Genomic DNA, 21,015 nt, shown 5'->3' with positions numbered 1-21,015 from the left:
AGAACAAACACTTTTCAAATCAGAAGGAAATGTTGTAACAACTGTGGAAAATACACAAAATTTGTAATTTTAACAGGTCACTAAGTTCTTTGTTATGTGTAACTCACAAGAAATACAAACTCAATTACAAACTTTCATAACAAATAGGTATTTTAAGTGTTTGGATTTACCACGGAATATTCAATAACATTTTGATTTTAGCTATGGATAAAACACATTTTTACTATTAACAAACTGCTGTTAGTAGTTTCATTATTTCTTACATGAATTAGTAGCGCAGACTTCCATGAAATAAAAAGGCAAAATATTAACCAAAAATGAAATTATTATCTTTTGCTAATTAAGATATAATGTACTGTACTTTGAATCTCTTTATTTTATAATCCTCAAATCACTTATTGTTAACTTACTAACATCTTAACTACTTACTACATTACTTACTATTAGATCAACATTACCAACCAAAGAGAATCTCCAATGCATATAATGGAAATGGTATGTTAAAAGCTTTGGATGTTAGGAAAATCAAGTCATTAATTTCTCCCTACTTAATTTTTTCATGCGGTTACTAGCCTGTACAGGTAACACAGACACTGTTATATTTTATTACTGCAATAAGGATTGGAACAGAAGTCTCCAGATTCCCAGAAAAAGTTGTTTAAAATGGTTTAAGACAACCAGTTTAAAATTCTAGGTAGAGTTTGGGGTAAATAAACCTCTTCTAGTTGTCTGGTTAGATGGTTTATTTGCCTTGAGTCGGTTAACAGAGGGCCTACTCCGGCAAATTATATTTGGAGGCTATTCAAATTTTATTTTTATATTCACACCTCAGATTCTGCATTTAGTCTAAAATAAACGGTACCTATTTACATTACATTTACATTAATGTAATGTAAATACCGTTTATATGACACTATACTACTCCGGCAAATTATATTTGGAGGCTATTCAAATTTTATCATTTAAATGCTCAGATTCTGCATTTAGTCTAAAATAAACGGTATCAGCAATCTGACTCATACTTTTTCCCATTAGCTAGTAAACAACCTTTATCATGGGTACAGTATTCGCAGCTAGTCTGGGCGTGCGGCCGCACTATGGTTGGGGGTGTCTATTGCTCATTTCCAAAAACATCTGGCCCACACGGCAAGCCGTCAGTGCAGCGGCTGAGGGTTGTGGGCTGTGGGGGTGAGTGAGCCGTAATTCTCAGGACGGGTAGTACACTAGGGTCCGCGCGCCCAGACTAACTGCGACTACTGTAAGCGGTGGGAGTATTTTATAGGGAACACTATTTTGTTTGGAATTAGGGAAGGACCATAAAAATCTAATTTTAATCAAAACCGGAATACGATTTTCCTTTATTTTATGGGCCTATATCCACTGAAACTAAAAAAAAATTGACAAAAACAATACTTTCTCCATATACTATGGTTTAGGGGAAAAACAGTGGTATTAATAGAATTTGCTTTTAAGAGCATGTCATAAACATAATTTAGACTCGTGGACCCCATATTTATCAGATATGGTTTGGCTTTCATATCAATTAGGTATGGTAATAGGTTCATATTACCTGATAAAGAGTTTAGTTGAAACCATCAAATAAATAATATGGAACTCAATATTGCAAAAATAGATCTCCTGCCATAGAGCCAAATACAAATCCAAGTATGGCACCCAAGTACACCCCCAAATACAAAGCCGGGGTTGAAGTCCTGATTCTCTGTGTTGTGCAGCCCAGTTAATCCTCCAGGAAATGCTAAAGACTCCATAGTTTGAGACTCTACTCCACACCCATATGACTGATTCTCTGTCATTCCTCTGTTGAATTTCCAATCATGACACTATACCTACGTTGGTGCTGGGGTTTAGTAATATAATTAATTTGAGTTCATATGGTTAAACCTGTAAAATTTAATAGCTTGGAACAAGTAACATGTCAGCTGCATGGCTGCATCCTATGTCCATAAAATTTCACAGTGTCTGTCTTAATTACATAATAAAAAAAAGACATATTATTGTACATATTTAATTAATTAAAATGGCCACCATTTTCCAATATGGCGGCTAGCTTAGACATCTTTTATTGAACACCTTAAACTTTATGATGGTTTTAGAATGTAAATGCAATTTTAAAACGTTTTCATTCATCACATTTTTTTTCTCTTATGCTACTTCAGAGCTTTGTACATTCTGGAGTCCCTGAACAAGTAAGTTTGGAGAAGAAATGCTAAGAGTAAATAAGTCTTTTAAAATTGCATCTACTTCTAACAATATCATAAAGTACAGGATGTTCCATAAGAAATGTTAAAGTTAGCATCCATAGAAAAATGGATTCATATCAAGTTAAAAAGTAGGGTATATTGGAGAAAAATCAGTAAAATTTACATCAGTGCATTCTGTTGCTGGCTCAATCCAACTACATTCATCCATTTTGATCCTAAAACTGGCGACAGCTTTAACATGGGTTTGATTTGGTTTCTTTTGCCGTTTGGTTTTTTAAAGTCACCATAACTAAATGGTATGACAATAAATGAGTTATATCCAGCTTGCAGAGGATGGGATGAAAATATAAAACAGTTTATCAAAGTGCCTCACAGAGGCAATCAAGCTTTAATGAAAGTTTGGGTGGTGTCGATAAGCTTGATTTTTTAATTTCCATTTACAGAACTTTTATCAGAACAAGGAAATGGACCTTAAGAATGATTATGATCATACTGTTGACTTGGCAATTACCAAGTTGGTTAGAGTAGGCTACATGAAAGATGCCAAAGCAATAAACTTGCTGAAGAAAGATACTCTTGATCTACACTTCAGGCAACATGTTTCCCAAGCCTAAATTCTGTGTAACCAGAGCTGAGCAACAAAAAAGAGGACACGACCATCATAACAAAAACCACCAACTCCTTATCCTTGTCCACCAAGGCTTGAATTAAATGCAGAACCACTTCCCATTGTTGATGTGCGGACAGGGTCGACCATCTTCCCGAGTTTGATGACAGCAAGGATGGACAACGATGTAAAAATGGCAAATGTCTCTTTTTATTGTTGGAAGTGTAAAGTATTTTTGTGTATATTGCTATAAGACTTTGAACATAAATAATTGTTTATATTGCTATAAGACTTTGAACATAAATAATTGTTTATATTGCCATATGACTTTGAACATAAATAATAGTTTTTAATATATTTGTGTCAGTTATTTGTCCATCAACATGTTATATAATTAAACCATAAAAAGGATAGAATTTAATAATTTTCTTAATTGTAATAAAAAAGTGTGACTGAAATAGATAACCTACTTATTTTTCAAATGTAAAAAAGTTAGGATCAAGTGTAAGTTAAGATTTAATACTTTTTCGCAACCGCCACATTACACTGATTTAAAGGTCTTTTCACGTAAGGATTTGGTCCGGAAAACAACTGATTACCACCAGCATAATTATAAAAGTTTTTTAATTAGACAAGTCCTACGTCGGTAGGAATAAATAACGGATTTGTACCGTTTTATACAGTTAGGTTAGTTTAGAGTAATATGGTGAAAAATATTGTTCATCACTCGTCCAAAATGTGTTTACCTAAACACGATCAAGTACATAGCAATTGAAAATGGTTTTCAAACCAGTTTAGTACACAAATTGGTTTTTAAACTGTTGAAATAAACCACAAATTAAGTCAATGGATAGAAAAGAAAACCTAATTCTTAGCAATTTTTGGTTCACATATTAGTAACATAATTAAAAATATCACTGTTCAGTATTTCGTATAAGTCTCTGATGTAATATTATTTGTCAGGCAACTCAGCACTGCTTTATTTCAATTTTCTATCGTTATCCCTTCCACAGAGATAGAGAGAGGTCCCATTATTCTATAACATTACTTGCTTAGAGGGGTCTAAGTATTCCCTCATTGGTAAACTAAAATATAGCAATAAATTTATTGGTCGAGACGGTCATGTGGCCACTGGACGCGTCCATTCCCGAAACCCACAAGCATCAGTCTTTCGGAAAAGCTCCTTGATCTTGATGTAACACTCCCGTTCATCAAGTCTCTATTTTTTGGTCGGTTGATTCAGGACAGTTCCCTATTAACAGTGTATTGTAGCCTACTTAGGCCCCATATTCTTTATTTCGTGTCACACATAATTGTATTCTATGTTTTTAAATTGTATTTTTAATTGTGTATTAGCTCCCTGAAAAGTGATAGCACCTATTCAACGTGAACTTCTTGTGCGGCTTCCGTGAACGCGTGTGAACATTACCTACAATAACATTTTCTTGAGCTCATATAAACTAACCCGTCGTTTCGACATTAAGAAAAGTGTTTAGATTGGACATTCTCTTCTCTTCCCATCACACGTCTGGACATTGTACCTCCATCGTCTTCCCCAACAGCTCATCCAGTTCATGGAGTGGGTATCGGCCAAAAACACTATTCGTTCAAATTTTCGGTAACATATTTTGTTTTGTGAGTTCAGCTAGTTCATGGGTTAGAGAGATGATTTTTGCCTTGAATAATTCCTTAATTAATAGCATTTTTTGTAATTATAAGTTGTTCAAACTATTCAACTTTTCTATTGGAGGTGACACAAAAGTAAACAATGAGTGAAATCTATGCAATGACGAACTATCCTCGGTTAGCGTCAACTCACCATCACCCGGTTGCACCTCCCCGGTCTCCAGGTCCTTGGTCTTGTGATTTCTGGTTGTGGGGCTACTTGAAGAGCAAGGTTTTCGCCACAAAACCCCAAACTATTGCAGATCTGATGAACAGCATCCTTAAGAAATTGCCAAAACCCTAGGCCCATGATACAAAGGGTGATTGCGAGTTTCCAAAGAAGATTGGTTGCATGCTTGGATTTCGGTGGACATCATATGAGGATGTCATATTCCATAAGTAAAAATGGTTTGATTAACCCCGCAAAACAAACATTGCTTAGATTTCCCTTATTATTTATTTTTTATGCCACCTCCATTAGAAACGTTGAACTGTTTGACCAACTTATAATTACAAAAAATGATATTAATTAAGGAGCCATTCAACACAAAAATCATCTCTCTAACCCATGAATTAGTCGAGCTGTCACGGAACAAAATGTTAGTGGTTGTTATGGACCACCTGTTATGGATGCCTACCAAAGTTAGTCTGTACTACATATTAAAAGTAGTTGAGACAATTAAGAATCATATTGCACTCAAGGAGATGGTTTATTAGTATAACAATATGTAATAATAACAGACAAGAAAAGTTCAGTAAGAATAACTCTTATTGTGATAAGCTTTTTCATTTACTGATCATGACAACTAGGCCTACCTAATATTATAAAATTTGTCTGCAGTTTTAAGGACAATAGCCAAATAATAAACATTTTTTTAAAATAACAAATAAAAACGCATCAATAAAAAGTACCTCAATCGTTTACCATAGTTGTCATAGGAATGAATATATTTTCTTGAATGACTACACAAAAGATGTAAATTCCGAGGAAGTCTCAACACAAGCACTTTTTATTTAAAATCATTAATTAAACCTCATATTGCATGTAACTTAATCATGAAATATGTATCTCACACACTTATAATAGAATTTACAATTTGATTTGTAATTTCATACAAATTGATTCATTTAATATTTACAAAACACTTAACAACAACACAAAGATAAAACAATCACAGCTGTCATACTTTCTTAATACATCTTAGAAGTCTGTAAAATTATTTGCGTGTAACAATTCCAAGGATCTTTAATCCAGATTTGAAACTAAGAAACAAGTTGATTTGTGTACATGCACGAAAAAAGCTATAAAACTAAAATGTGTCTAACAAAATTAAATATTTTGACTTAGTTAACAAAGAAAACTAATAAGACATACCAGACTGACAAGCATGTATCAGACTATAATTATATAAAACCACATTTTGATTGTGCAGTTACCAACACGTTCAATATTCAACTCCTAAATTGATCAGATAAAAAAAAATAGTTGCTTTAAAAGTATCACAAAATATCTTGATCAAATTGAACTAATGTACTGCTGAAAACAGGGCCGGATATAGCGTTTTGGTGCCCATAGGCCCAATAGTTTTTCCGCCTCTAAATCTAGTTAAATTTACTTTCCAAAACACCATTCCACAATACAATTTTCACATTGCAAGCTCTTTGAAGAATTTACTTGGTTCTGGCTTTCACAAAATGTCGCCTTAATCACGTTTAGCAGTTTTATGTATCAAACAGTGAGCTCACGTTTGTGGGACTGAAACAAAACTATCTAACCAGCTGCAACAAAGCTTGACCATTGCTGCTGCCGTAGTTTCTTCAAATTTCAGGCACAAACATTAACTCCATATAGTACGTGATACCACCCGCTCTTAGTAGATTTGTCAGACTTATGCATCAGTTGAAGACAATATCTTGTTATTTCAGATGTTATTTAAAACCTTGTTTTACCAAATAAAACTATTTAGGCCCTAATCAAAAACAATGGGTCGTCCCCTATTACAAGAGAATCAAAAACAAATCATAAAATAATCCTAAAATAATATAAACAAAATTTCGTCGACACAAGCGCCCAATGTCACCAACATGAACTAGACATGAAAAATAATGTTTAGATTTTACAATGTAATGAGAAGTCTACACTTGTGTTGGTTAAGTCAATCGTGATACTGCAACTAAATTATATTCACCATGCAAAACAAAGCAATATCCTCCGGCTAACCACACCGATTCTGCCTGAGGAAAGAAAGGCAGAATTAAATGGCGCTTTTGGAGGGTATTGAATCTGTCTAAAACCTATTGCAATCTCAATCTATTTTTTCGTTAATTTTAAAGGATCTAAAAAATCTGTATTATATACAGTATTTTAGCTTGATACTGCAGGTTATTTTAAGCTAATCAAAATATTTCTTGATAACTTTCGTTTTGCTAGGTCAAGGTTGGTAACAGTGTCTAGATACAATAACACATTGTCCCGCGCAAGCGCCCCTACTCACTTTTTTAGCCGTAGCACCAGAGCCGTGCCAGCAAAGTAGCAGTAGCAAGACGATACGTAATACTAGACAACATCCTACTACAGCCTTCTCCTGTGTTTCATGTTGTAAAGTACGTTGAAAAATTGATTAACTTTACCATCAATTAATTATTAATTAATTAATTATTTCTCATTAATTATTTGTTCAAAGGAGCTTCAAAATTGGAACGTTTTAGCATGGATAAAACATACTCCCTTAGTAGATTTGTCATCCTAATGGAACAGCTGAAGCCAATTTTATTGTTAGTTCTGTACGTCCAACTATAGAGGTTGTGCTTTGTTTACAATTTGTTTCTTGTTATTTCAGTCATTTAAAACCTCATTTAACCAAATAAAACAATATAATCATAAACAATAACTAATCTCCTAGTTATATAACCAAATTAATAGTCTAGCACAAATCATGAAAATAACTCTAAAATAAAAGAAACAAAATTTCATCTAACCCCAGTGATCCAGTGTAGACGTACATGAACTAGACACGAAAAACAAGCTTCAAAATTTAAAATGGGATGAGGAGTCCAGGGATGCGCCCCCAGGGAGCTTGCACCCTAGGCCCGGGCCTATTGGGAGATCCGGCCCTGGCTGAACAGTCTAAGAAAATGATTATAGCTATATCACAAGTGAGAAACACATAAAACCCATTGATCCACTTAAAAAAATCTCTTTTCTATCCAGATGAGATAGGTAATCTTAAACTAACACAAAAGCAATTGAAGTATTGAATAAAGGTAGAGGCGAGAAAGTAGTGGGAAAAGCTTGATAACTTCAAAACAGATCAAAACTTACAAAACAAGAATAATAAGTTTTGTGTAATTGTTTTAAATATTCTAAGAACAAAATGTACTTTACATTATACTATAGTATGAAAACTTTACTGCCACTGTTTGAATGTTCTTATTGACTAAATTGGTTAGGGTTATGTTTTAAACATTAATTTGGTGTTTCGTACTCCTATATTTACATATTTACAGAGTTCCTGTAGTTCTAGATTATCTTATTTTGGAAAATCATGTTTTTATCTACACTCATAGCTTTTACCAACTCGACATTTCAGTTACTAATTTAAAATTTAGAGTTATTAAAAACCCAATAACTTCTCACCTCTGAAAACCAAATTAAATTATTTTGAAGCATCCAAAATGTTTAAAAAATTGTAAACATAAAACACTAACATAAGTAACTATGTTTAAAACATTTTCCACAATTCACTTTTACACCCACTGGAAGGTGTATTTATAACTTTACAAAGGACCAAGTGGAAAGAAATCTGGATTACTTGTTTCACACACTTAAAGTAAAAAAATTGCAATTTCCATATTTTTGATATGATCCTAACTGCCATAGTTATTTAAAATATTTTTCAAATGGCAATTTCATAAAGAAGTTGAAAACAAATTATTGCGACTGACAAAGGTATGTTAGGTGGTTGGTTAACTGGAAGTGGAGGGTTGAAGGTGGTCAACGACACTCGTGCCTGCCTCTTGTGCGTTGTTGGCGTCCCTGGCTTTCTTGAGATTGTCCAGGTATTCTTGTTGTGATGCAGCCAATACCTGCGCGACAATACCAGCGTCCTCCCACTCTGACAGTCCTGATAACGGTTTGCAAATTATATCACAGCTCTAAAACACTTAAATCCATCTACATTTGCTTAAAACATTATTTCTATCATCCTATCATAACATCTCACATTTAATTAAACAACAATGACAGACTATAAACAGAGTAAAACTACCGTACAATCCCGATTAACCGAGGTTGTTGTGACCTAGACTACCTCGGTTAAAAGAATCTCGGATAACTTAGAGGTTGCATAGATTTTGAGGTTACGGGTTATGGTCCACATTAGGAAGTCGTATAAAGTACTTGTAAAATATAAATTTTAACAATACATAAAAAATTATCAAACAGAATTTTCATGCAGCAATTTTTTTTAAATAAGGTAGTGTTTTTAAAGGAAAAATACAAACATGCTCATCACTTCTTCAATTGTCTTGAAAAACATAAAACGCTGTATTGTTCGAATTATGCCAAACCATAGTACACTGCAGTAGTACTTCAAAACATAAGGTGGATCTTTCTAGTTTGAAAGGCATAAAATTGCATTTTGTTTAAGCTGTGCTTCGACCCGAACAGTCATGTCTACATTAAAACATCGTAATGACAAAGACTGACACTACTGCCAACAACTGCCATTGTTTATGTTCTGCAGATAGCTCGTCCAGCTTGCTAGTGGTTGGCATCCAACCTAGTACTGCGTGATTATCATTTTCTAGGTTACTGCTGATCATTTTTACGTCAAATTAATACTTAATGATAATTTCAAGTATTAATTCGTATGACTAAGCAGAGTGGGTACATTGTTAAGGCAATGAGGTTTCATTGGTCAAGAGGGTGATGAGTTTTGTCATACAGGGTGTTTTTTTTTTAGTGTGCCACCATTGGGATCTCAGTAACTAATGATTTTACAGCAAACTTTAAATGGGAAACATTCCCTTGTTTTTAAAGAGGTTAAAAAATAATTAAATAAAATTTTTGTAAATGGCCGCCATTTTCCAATATGGCGGTCAACTTTGAAATTTCTTATGGAACACCCTATACTTTATCATGTTTTCCGACATTTTTGACATTTTTCCGATAAACCCACTCGTTTAGGAGTTACAGCCTATGGAAAAATGACTTCCGGTGTACATTTTACATCATGTAGCTCCCAAACAAGTAGGTTTATAGTAAAAATGTGAAGAGTAACTAAGTCAAATAAGTCTTAAAATGGCATCCACATTCAAAAAAGATCATAAAATTTGTTAAAAATATTAATTCTATTATTTAAAAAATGGCGGCCATTTTCCAAAATGGTGGCAAACTTGAAAAGTGGAAAACTGTGTATTTTATGGTCTTTAATATTTTATTTATTATTTTACTGTATAGTACATTATCATCAGTGGAAGTAGGCCAACAAATTCCTTACCAACCAGCAAGTTACTAAATATTTCTCGCTACTAAAATAAATGTAGGCTAAAGGAATACTGTGACTTAGGTTTCAGAGTCAGCACAGCCTATTTAGGAACCTTATGAAGGTCATTAGAGAACCTTATCAAAACGTAAATCAAAGAACCAGCATATCATGGGACAAGAGTCAAACACGGATTAAACATTTTAATGTGATAGGCTGCTACAGAGCAGCACAAATGTTTTAACTAAACAATCGTAAAATGTACTATTAACACAGACACAACTCTTACCAAACATGCTCGGGGGTACAATGTTAAGAAAGGAGGCAGACTCTATGAGATTGAAAGACTGACTGCACTCTCCACCGTCATGTTTAGGACTGTTGTGACGGGAGCGAGGACTGCGAGGCGAGGGACAAGTGACTGTAGCCGATGTAGATGTGGCCGTGGAGGACTGGACAAACATAAATACAATTTTACCATCAAATAAGCTAATATTAGATTAAACTGAAACAGCAAATCAAATTGAATTGTACAGTGGACTATCACCAAGCAGCCCACAATCCTGGAGATATCACCATTGTTCCCCCCCATTGTGAAGACATTGTTAATTTTCATAAGTGCAATTTCCCAGAGTTCTGCGGTTGCAAGAATAAATGCTTGATTTTCTGACTTAGTGCTTTTGCACTAAGTGATTTTTTGGCTTAGTGCACTTGAGCTTTTAGGCTAGGCTCGACATAAAAGTTGAGCTGCTTACACACCTCTAGTATAACATAGGGCATTATACTGTTTCAACATCAAATTCTTATAACAGTATTATAGCAGCATTACTGTGAATGGAAGATTAGTTCCGAAAAAAAAAAATGGCCTTATACAACTGGATGAACAGTGCAGACACACCATGACATAAAAATTACTATTAATAGAAAAAAAATATCTCAGACTGCTTGGTTTACTAAAACGCCCAGACGAACGCATGGCAAGATTTTCAAAATTTGACAGTACTTTATTTTACGAAGCTAAAAACTACAGCTTAAAAATATGGTTGTAAAAAGTATTACAAGAGCTACTTGCGTCTCTGTGTGGTAAGAGTTCATGATACCGATTACATCCAAGGGTTCTATCCACTTCACTTCATTACTCTTGCAATTAACTTGATCTACAATTTCAGTAATCCACAGGTAGGGTAGGAAACATGGAATGGAACAAAGAAAGAGATCAATTTACAAACAATAGGTGTGAGAAAGGATAGGATAAGCAGGCTTACCTTAAAAAATGTAGGCATCACACTTCATTCACTACAGAACACAAACAAAACAAAATAAACACTGGATATTTCGAGGCCACTGGCCCCTTTCTCAACATCAGTGGCCTCGAAATATCCAGTGTTTATTTTGTTTTGTTTGTGTTCTTCTGTGTTCTGTAGTGAATGAAGTGGGATGCCTACATTTTTACAAGGAATGGGGAATGACCTATTACTGTAGGTTATATTGGAGTGTTTTGGTATGGAGAAAATTCTAAAAGTTGGAAACTCTAAAGTCCCATGTTATTCTTATGGAGTTTGGGGTTGTCGAGTTATCCAGAACATTGAAATGTTTAATGGGTTTTAATAAATGTATTCATATCAGACAAATTGTTAAGTATCAATTTATTACTTACATGGTTAGGTTTGAAGAGAAAGGGCTTATTGCCTGAGAATAGGGGAGAGAAAGGATAGGATAAGCAGGCTTATTTTAAGAAATGCAGGCATCCCATTTCATTCACTACAGAACACAGAAGAAAACACAAAATCCAATAAATTACACACTGGATATTTCGAGGCCACTGGCCCCTTTCTCAACATGGAGAGTCACATTAGATATTTGGACTCTTCCACTGCTAAGGCAGGGGCACACTGGAGAAACCCGTTTCAGGAAACCCGTTTCAGGAAACTGGTTTCAAGGAAACCACTTCTTTAACAAATGCACACAGAAGAAACGGGATTTCGTGATATGAATTTGGATAATGATGATGTGACTATATTGGTGGTGGCTAAAGAAGACGAAAAGAAGGAAGTATTGGGTTCACCCATTGATTAGGGATGGTCAACACAGTACTTACATTGTAACTCGTTAATTATGCAGTGATCCTGTAAAATTTTTAGATTTTTTAGAATGACAAAGCCTCTTTTTGAACGTTTGGTGGAATTACTTAGTCCACTAATAAAAAAGGACACCAACCAGAGGTTAGTTCTGAGTGCTGAGGAAAAAATAACAATACACTGAGGCAAGTCAATAAAACCAATAGAAACGTGAATCTGAAGCCTGAACGATATCTGTTTTTTGGATTTCATGTAAACCAGTTGCAAGAAACAAATGAAATTACAGTTTCATGCAATGCAGTGTGCACTGCCGTGTGTTAAACTAATCCATCTGTTGCGAGCAACTAAAGTTTCACGTTTCATGACATTGGTTTCATGAAACGGATTTCTCCAGTGTGCACCCTGCCTAAGAAAGCAGTGTTGCCAACACACTATGAATTTACAAATGAATATTTACAGGTTAAATGAGTCATAAATTTTTATTTATACTTAGTCTAAGCCTGCTTTTTAGGGGTGGAAAGGGAAATGGTAAATGTTAGGCCTATCTGAGATTGAGGTTTGGGGGCTCCCTGGATTTTGCGAACCAAGGATTTTGCTCCCTGGTAGTTGTGATGGGTTACAGGGGGGGGGGGGGGAGAAGGATCTTATTATTATTTTTGAATTTAAACAACTGTTATACTTTACATATTCAATCGAAAAGTGCATCTTGCATATTGTGGCTGGCAGCATGAATAGGCACTGGTTTATCTGGTTGTTTTTTATGTCTGTCCCATGATTGTTAATTCTTGTTCTAAAACTGGTGGTGGTAAGTCCAATATATTGAGATGGACGATGGTTGCATGAAGTTGATATACAACATTATTCATTACAACAAAGTATTGTGTCCTTTTATTTTGAAGGTTTCTCCTGTTGATGTGCTTGTAAATGGTGCTGGGCCTATTTATGTGGCAGGTTTTGCATCTTGCCATGTCACATGGGAATGAGCCTTCTATGGGTTTATCTTGGCCTTTGTTAGGCTTTGGTAGTTTCGGGAGAACTAACATCTTCTTTAATTTGGCTAGTTGTCGGAATGTAGTTGTGGAAGGTTTTCCAAGAAGTCTTTAATGTGTGGGGATGCTCTGAGGATTTTGAAACTGTCTTTTAAGATTGTCTTTAATGATTGGAGGCCGTGGTGATAGGTCGTGCGTGATAAGCTGCAGGTTTTGTAGGGAGTTTCTTTTTTGATTAGGCCTAACGTTGGTGGTTTCTGAATGAGATGTTCATGATCCTGCAGCGATCACGCAAAACAAAGATGACGTTTCCGTGACTGCGGGAGACGATGATGACGACTACACAACCGAGGGAAATTTTCATGATTTTGACGCGATACCGGACGACTACAATGACGTTTCCATAACCGCGAGAGTCAATTATGATGTCTACACGGCTGCAGAACATTTTCATGATTTCACCGCGATCACGCAAGATGACAATGACGTTTCTGCGACCACAGGAGTTGATGATGATGATGTCTATAATGCGGGAGATGTTCATGATCTTTCCGCAACCGCGAAAGACAGTGAAGATGTTTTTGTAATTGAGGAAGATATTTCAAATTTTGCAGTGTCCCAAAAGACGAAGATGAGATCTCTTTTCGACCGCTAATGACGATCTTGATATTATCTCGAGTTTGGACAAAGATTTTCAGTCCAGCACACCTTTAAAATATGATTTTTATTTTGATTTTTGTAGTAAGATCTTAATTTATCTTTAAAATAGCTAGTTTTTTAATGAGTTTAGAATGGTTTGAACTTTAATTGGCTAGATGGAATGTATCATTGCTGCTTTTTTTTCTTCACGTGAAAAACACCCCAATACCTCCAAAATACCTGATGGAAGGACATTAAGACAGGGGTTGGTGTAGTATAACCAATCCATTCAGAAAATTTGGTTGAACAATAAAAAAATTTTATCGGTATCAAGATTCGATCAATTTTGATATCGACACATCACTAACAGTAACAATAATAGCAATGGCTTAAATGGCAATGGCAATAATAGTAACGTGCTTTTCATAAACACGGGCCAGACCAAGAAAAGGCGAATTAAAATGAAAGTTTTTAACATTTTAGATTTTAGTACAACTAACACAAAATTTGTGTTTTAGACTTTGTGGTCTACTAAAAGTATTAGGTGGTAAGCATACTCTGGCTAGAGCTTTGTCTCGTTTCTCAGAATCCCGCAGCCACTGCAGGTAGCTGTCACGTGCTACTTGCTCTTCTATAGCCTCATTGGTAGCTTCCCAGTCAGTAGCTCGTAGCTTGTCTTCCAACATAGCCTGTAACATTGACACAACACCTATCAAACATGAAGGATAAACAGATTCAAAATACAAAACACCACATCTGGATCTGAACAGTATTATAAATTTAAAATCAAAAGGTTAAAAAAATTTATGTTCATAAGACAACTGCATTTTATTACGTTTTGGATCTGAATTGATCAAATTACTTTACCCTATTTGATTTATTTGTTACTGTGATTATGACCTGACCAAAATATTATAGTGAAATTAAATAGATAAGGAGAGGATGTTTCATTGGATGACAAATGACCATATTTGCTTTGTTTAAGATGGAATCATTATCACTGATCACACTCCTAATACAGCTACCTAGAACACCACATTGTATTAATATAACTACAAATTCTACCCTCATGTCAACTTTGTAAATGTTTTAGAATGGCTTGAAATGAACACAGTTGAACTAAGCCATTGACGTAGTGCACTAATGTTAATTACTGATTTCTGTTGAATAAGTCAACTTTTAAACCAAGCCAAACTGGAAAGACTTGGTATTGTAAACTATAGCATCTGTTATGTCACATTAAGTTTACAGTAACTACAAGAATGGTAGATAATAGTTATTTTCCTACAGTCACCCGACAAAGTGGGCTTCTTTGCACAGATAATAGTACAGAAAGCCTTACTTTGGCGCACACCAGTATTCCAACCAAACAACATTTCTCTGGTGTGCACACAAGTGGCACTTCGCCCACTAGTTACACAAGTGGCACTTTGCTGCACACCAGAGAAATGTTCACGCACAAGCATAGGCGAGTGTGGAAAGTTTCTCGAGTGCAACAAAGGCAGTATTCGTGTTAGACGATATATTTTTCCTACAGTTACAGTAGAAGCCCGGTTAACCGAAATATAGGGGGGAGAGCCGTTTTTTTGGTTAACCCGCCATATGCTAAAAATAGCCTATGTATTACCACGGTGAGTCGGAAAAATGAATTTTAAACAATGTCTATGTAATACAGTTTTTTATTTCAGCTACAGAAATGTTACAATGGGCTAGAAAATACTTTAAACTAAACAACTGAAGTTACTAAAAGCATTTTAAATTATGTATTACTGTACTTATATTTTAGCACTGTATTATTTTATGGAAACGTTTAAGATAACCCGGATTTCGGTTAGCCAGAGTTCGGTTAACCAGGGTTCTACTGTACTAAATAAATAATTAGTAATCATATAAATAATTAGTCTTTCAAACACTGTACAACTCGTTTGTAGGTTAGGTTAAATCCAAACACTGAATGAAATGGGAAACGCTGCACCAGCTGATCGTAGTCGTAATATCTTTAAGTGTTACCAACTTATTTTCAAGCGTACGTGCATAATAAAAGCACGCTGTTTTGTGTTGTTTGGTGGAATACTGTTGTGTGCCAAAGTAAAAAATGTGCGGCAAAGTAAGGCTTTCTGTACTATTATCTGTGCAAGGAAGCCCACTTAGTGACTGTAGGAATAGAATTTTGAAGCACAATCTGCGACTGGCTCATTTAACTACAACAGTATTTTCTTTCTTAGTAAAAAGTTGGCTACAGCCGGTCCATCATCCTATTCTGTCGATATCCCATATAGATGGGATGTCTACTTTAATAAACAAAAGTAAAAAATCTACAGTGGGGTCTCCAACCTTTTTTGCTCAAGGGCTAAAATGTAAATGTAAAAAGGTCAAATAAAATTCAGTATAGAGAGCTATATACCATACATAAATCTACTACAGCATTTATTTTGTTGAACATTTATTGGTGGTAAGAAAACGTAATAATAAATGAGTTAAATGGTTTAAGTTACCTGGCTTCGTCAAGTGATCCTTCTTCAGTATTACACTACTATAGTTTCGGACTTGAAAATAAGTCCATCTTCAGGTTAACAAAAACGTCAATAGGTCATCTAACCAATTTGGTTAGATTCGTCGATACACTTAAAACACATACACGAACACGAAAAACACAAAAAACGAATATAATACTGTAAAAACTGGCCAGTGTAATTAATCACGGGGGACACGTGTGGCGACGCCGGAAGATGAGTCATGACTGCTGTGTCCCCCGTGATTAATTACACTGGCCAGTTTTTACAGTATTATATTCGTTTTTTGTGTTTTTTTTTTGTGTTTTTTGTGTTTGTGTATGTGTTTTAAGTGTATCGACGAATCTAACCAAATTGGTTAGATGACCTATTGACGTTTTTGTTAACCTGAAGATGGACTTATTTTCAAGTCCGAAACTATAGTAGTGTAATACTGAAGAAGGATCACTTGACGAAGCCAGGTAACTTAAACCATTTAGCTTAAATTTAGTGATCCAGAGGCTACCTCACCATGAAATAAATGAGTGTACATGTCTGAAGCTTAGTAATGTATTTTTATAGTAGATCAAGGATATGTTAAATGTAAATTTATAAGTGTTATCATAACAGTACTAGTTATATAAGAATAAAATATGTTCGTGTAACATAGAATTGTTAGTTAAGCCTGCCTATAATGGAAGAATGTTAGAGTTAATCTTATTAGTACAACAATGTAACAATGAAGAATGAATTGAAAAGCAGTAAAATAGGCATCTAGACATAGAAAGCATTTGATTTTGTAATTTTGTGTTAATAATAATTTGTTTTATTGTGAAAAGCATGTAATTATTTTAAAATAATAAGTAAGAAAACTCTTCACGGTATAGATCAAGGATGTGTAGTTTTCAAAGTTTTTGAAGGGTCAAATGGGGGTTTGCCTTTGAAGGGTTTTCAAAGGGGGTTTTTGTGTATTGTTTCAATATTTCAATATATCAGAAAATTCAAGAATATTCTCAACACTAATAGTCATCCTAGTGGTTATAGGGAAAGGGTTTATTTTATAGAGAGCGTTTTACTTTTGCTTTGGAAAATTTTTTTTTCAAATACCGTTATAGTTTAAAACCTGCAAAATGTTTATTTTGAATCAAATTATTTTCGTCAAAGAATTAATATTTTATTTAGACCCAAAAGAATATTCTCCTCCTCAAGTGAGGGTCGAGCTTTGTTATCGTCGAGGCGGATCAGCTCATAAGAGCGATAGGGCGAGGGCAAACAGTGTACGGTCGAGCCACCCGGTAGTACGATAGTAGTTCATTTGAGTCCCAGAACTTGTACGATACAGAACTATTACATCTTGGTGAGTTTTAAAAAATACGCAGAGGATACGCGACCGGTAACCGGATGTGGATTAGGCGTCCGGCAGTTACTGTCATAACCTAACCTAACCAACCAAACTTGCTGATAGTGAAAAAAATCAAATCAAGGTTCAATTCTCTTCATAACATAAAATTATAAATGCCGAAAATTCTAACCAAAGATGTACAGTTAAGAAGAAATTACATTCAAAGTAAAATCTGTGACAAAAATTTAAAGATACCGATGGGTTTCAAACCGGGGACCTCTCGCATATCAGTCGAGCACTCTATCCACTACACCACGAATACTGATGGCTGAACATCGTATCATTGTGGTAATGGCGTTCCGGGACCCCCTACCGGACGCCTAATCCACGCCTGGTTACCGGACGCCTAATCCACGTCTGGTTGCCGGACGCGTATCCTCTGTGTAAAAAATAATTTCATGTGGATAAGAACATTTTGCACTAAAATCGGATTTTCAATAATTTAAAGATTTAAAAATTTATTTTTAACGTTAAACCACATTCACCTGTGTAAAAGAATTAAAATATTTTGCACCGTTGTGGTCGGTAGTAATTTTTATTTCATAAGTAAAGATAAACGGTATCAGCAATGACACATACTTTCTCTTTGGTAAGCAATGAGAGTAACTATATTTAATAGGTAAAATCACAAAATTGTCATTAACTTTTGACCTGTAATTTTTACAGCAATGGAGGATTGCACCATGTTGTTAAGAATTCAAAACTGGCTTTTTTTTCAAAAATATGATTTTCTATGGGCTTTTAAATGGGATGACACAAGTCACAATAACTTTTGAACCGTAATTTCTACAGGAATGGGAGTTCAACCATTTTGTTCAGAATTTAAAGGGCTACACCATACTAAATCAAAATCGTTAAGGCTATTTTGAGGAACATTTGATTTTTCCGTTATTTTATGGGTTTTTATGGGAAAAAAAAAAGAAAAAAAATATGCCGGGAGATACGATGGATTAGTATCCCAATACCAAATTTCATCAAAATCGGACTACAGGCTTGTTTCACATATACCCGGCATGCTGTTAACCCCATTTCTAGCCGGCACCTGCACGGATGCACTATTCACATTATTCTGACACCCCAGCACTCCTGCAGTTGTACTCAAACTTGGCGAAACTTGTATCACTACTAAATTAACCATCGAGCGGGCGCTTGCGGAGTTTTCCTCCGCAATTGTAGTTTTTGTTAATATAAATATGTATAATGGGTGTCGGCAGTCATGTCTGGCTCTACACTTCACGTACCTCATCCTGGGAATGCCCCTAAGCTATTTTTACCCCTGAATTCATCCTCATTTTGTTGTCAGATGCAATTCAGTGACGCGGTGTCAGTTTGCAGAGGTTTACTCCGTGTGCGCCCTATCGCGTAAGTGCTTAGCGCAGAGTTTATTTCCTCATGCGCTATTGTCAAACTGTGTTTATATTTCATACATACAAAATTATAAACATGTTTAAATGTATTACCATTTAATTTATAGTTATTATCAAATCTATTTTGTTTGCATGTATATGTATAATTGCATTATCGCGGAATAAAACTCCGCACGCGCCCTCTCTCGTAACATACTTTTATACTAGAAATTTGCTCAATATAATTATTTGAAATATTAATCATATAAAGTTAAACAAATAATGTTATTAACAAAGAAATTAGGTTTCTGATTAGATTATTCAACATTTACATATAATATTTCATTATAACAAGTAAAATGGGTAAAATTTATGCTATTTAGTGTTGCGGAATAAAACTCTGCATACACCCGCTCCTGTTTTACTGGTGAAGCGCCTCCTCAGGGGTTAAACACAAATCTTACTTCCTGAATAGTTCTACAAATTGAGTAATAATACAAGAGAGTCCGACAGGAAAAATGAATAAGATGTTAACCTGTTCAATATGGAAGTCTTCGCTCTGACGTATGGCATCTTTGATGAGACTCTTCTCAGCTCCTCCTGGACTGAAGTTTGGCAGTCCGAGGCCTACACCGATGGTGGCTTTGTGAGGATCTACAATACTGTTGTAGTGGCTGTTACGTTGATATGACAGACGGATTGGCTCGTTGTCCGTCTTATTAACTCCATGGAAAATGTTAATGGGATCTTGAACAGATATTAAAAATCAGTATTTAGCAGTTAAAGAACATGCATAACTAGAAAATGTTTATGTTTATTAGTTTACAATTTGTATTCAAAACAACTCTGGATTTTCCATTACTTTTTAAAGTAACATACTATTATTTGCTCAATTAAAAAATGTTCATGTAATAGGCAAATGTTGATAACAAACAACGGTGTTGCAGGTAAATAAAAGAAAACTGTAATGTCAAAATTGGCAAGAAGGGCAGTTAAGGCGACTCAAATTAATAGAACAGACGAGAAGCTACAATATAATTTTCAGGAGAAATCAGTGGAAGACAGCTTGATAAATTATTGGACATCATAAAAGAGAATCTACTGTGGGTGCCTTGTTTTTCAGGAATATATAACTCATTATCATGATATTTTGTTTGAGAAGCTTAAATGTTATAGAATTAACACACAATCGCTAAGGCCTATTAATGGCAGGCGTAACCCTGGTGTCAAACGAGCCCGATTGCCGGGCGATTGACTTTCAAATATTTCGGCCTGACGAATAGCAAATAACCTGCGGTGATGTGCTGCGTTACGACGAGAGTCGACGTAGTTCCTAGTTCCTACCCACAGATAGCAGCACTGCTTGGAACGTAGCCGGTCCCATTGTATTGCCAATTGGAGGGAAAAAGACGGAACAAGTTGATTTCTTGAGCTACCCAGACAGGAATTTTACAGGGAAATTTACTACCAACCTACACTACAATTATAGACTGGTGTTACAGACACAATACTAACGCGTACCAAGCGCCCTCCGCGAGAACCTGAGCAAAAAACGTTCCAGATGAAATCAAAAGTCAAAAATTAGAAAAAGGAGAAGTTGTAGTAAAGCACAGTGGAGATGTGATGGTCATGAAGTGGCGCGAAAAGACTTAGCAATGATGGGAGGCAAGAAATGAAGCCAGATGAATATAACAAGCAAATGGGAGGAGTTGATATGAGGGACCAAATGCTGCAGGCATATCAGCTGGAGAGAAAAAGGGGCCTGAAATGGTACGTACAAATATTCAAACGCCTTTTGAATTATTTCTATATTGAATTCCTTTATAATCTGGAAATCTAATAACCAGAAAATTGACCACCTAGCCTTTCGATTAGATCTTATAAAGATGCTTTTTGAGACCCATGGCCCTGAAGTACCAAGACCTGTTTTCGGAAGACCTTCAGTTCAGCCGAGACCTGCTAGACTAACAGAAAGAGAAAGGCACTTCATTTACCTGATACCACCTACAGGAAGTAAAGTAAATGCACAAAAGAGGTACTGTGTATGTGCAAAAACCGAGAGTAAGAAGAGATAGCAGATATTGATGTC

General features: G+C 35.3%; 1 protein-coding gene across 1 annotated transcript in view; it reads right to left on the bottom strand.

Moving 5' to 3' along the window:
* Window positions 1-5,191: 5,191 nt before the first annotated feature.
* The window catches only part of LOC128998205 (OTU domain-containing protein 5-A-like), a 30,230-nt gene continuing 14,406 nt past the window's right edge, over window positions 5,192-21,015 (bottom strand). Inside the window, exons 6-9 of the mRNA XM_054424227.1 lie at window positions 19,462-19,673; window positions 14,244-14,375; window positions 10,270-10,432; window positions 5,192-8,618 (exon numbers count right to left, since the gene is read on the bottom strand). Of these exons, the coding sequence (XP_054280202.1) occupies window positions 8,461-8,618; window positions 10,270-10,432; window positions 14,244-14,375; window positions 19,462-19,673 (665 nt within the window). The 3' untranslated portion in view covers window positions 5,192-8,460. The remainder of the gene's footprint in view (window positions 8,619-10,269; window positions 10,433-14,243; window positions 14,376-19,461; window positions 19,674-21,015) is intronic.

This window comes from Macrosteles quadrilineatus, unplaced genomic scaffold (genome assembly GCF_028750875.1).
Source record: "Macrosteles quadrilineatus isolate MER2022 unplaced genomic scaffold, UCM_ALF_1.0 Scaffold_7__1_contigs__length_78375512, whole genome shotgun sequence".
NCBI lineage: Eukaryota > Metazoa > Arthropoda > Insecta > Hemiptera > Cicadellidae > Macrosteles > Macrosteles quadrilineatus.
This window is presented reverse-complemented; position numbering and strand designations above follow the sequence as displayed.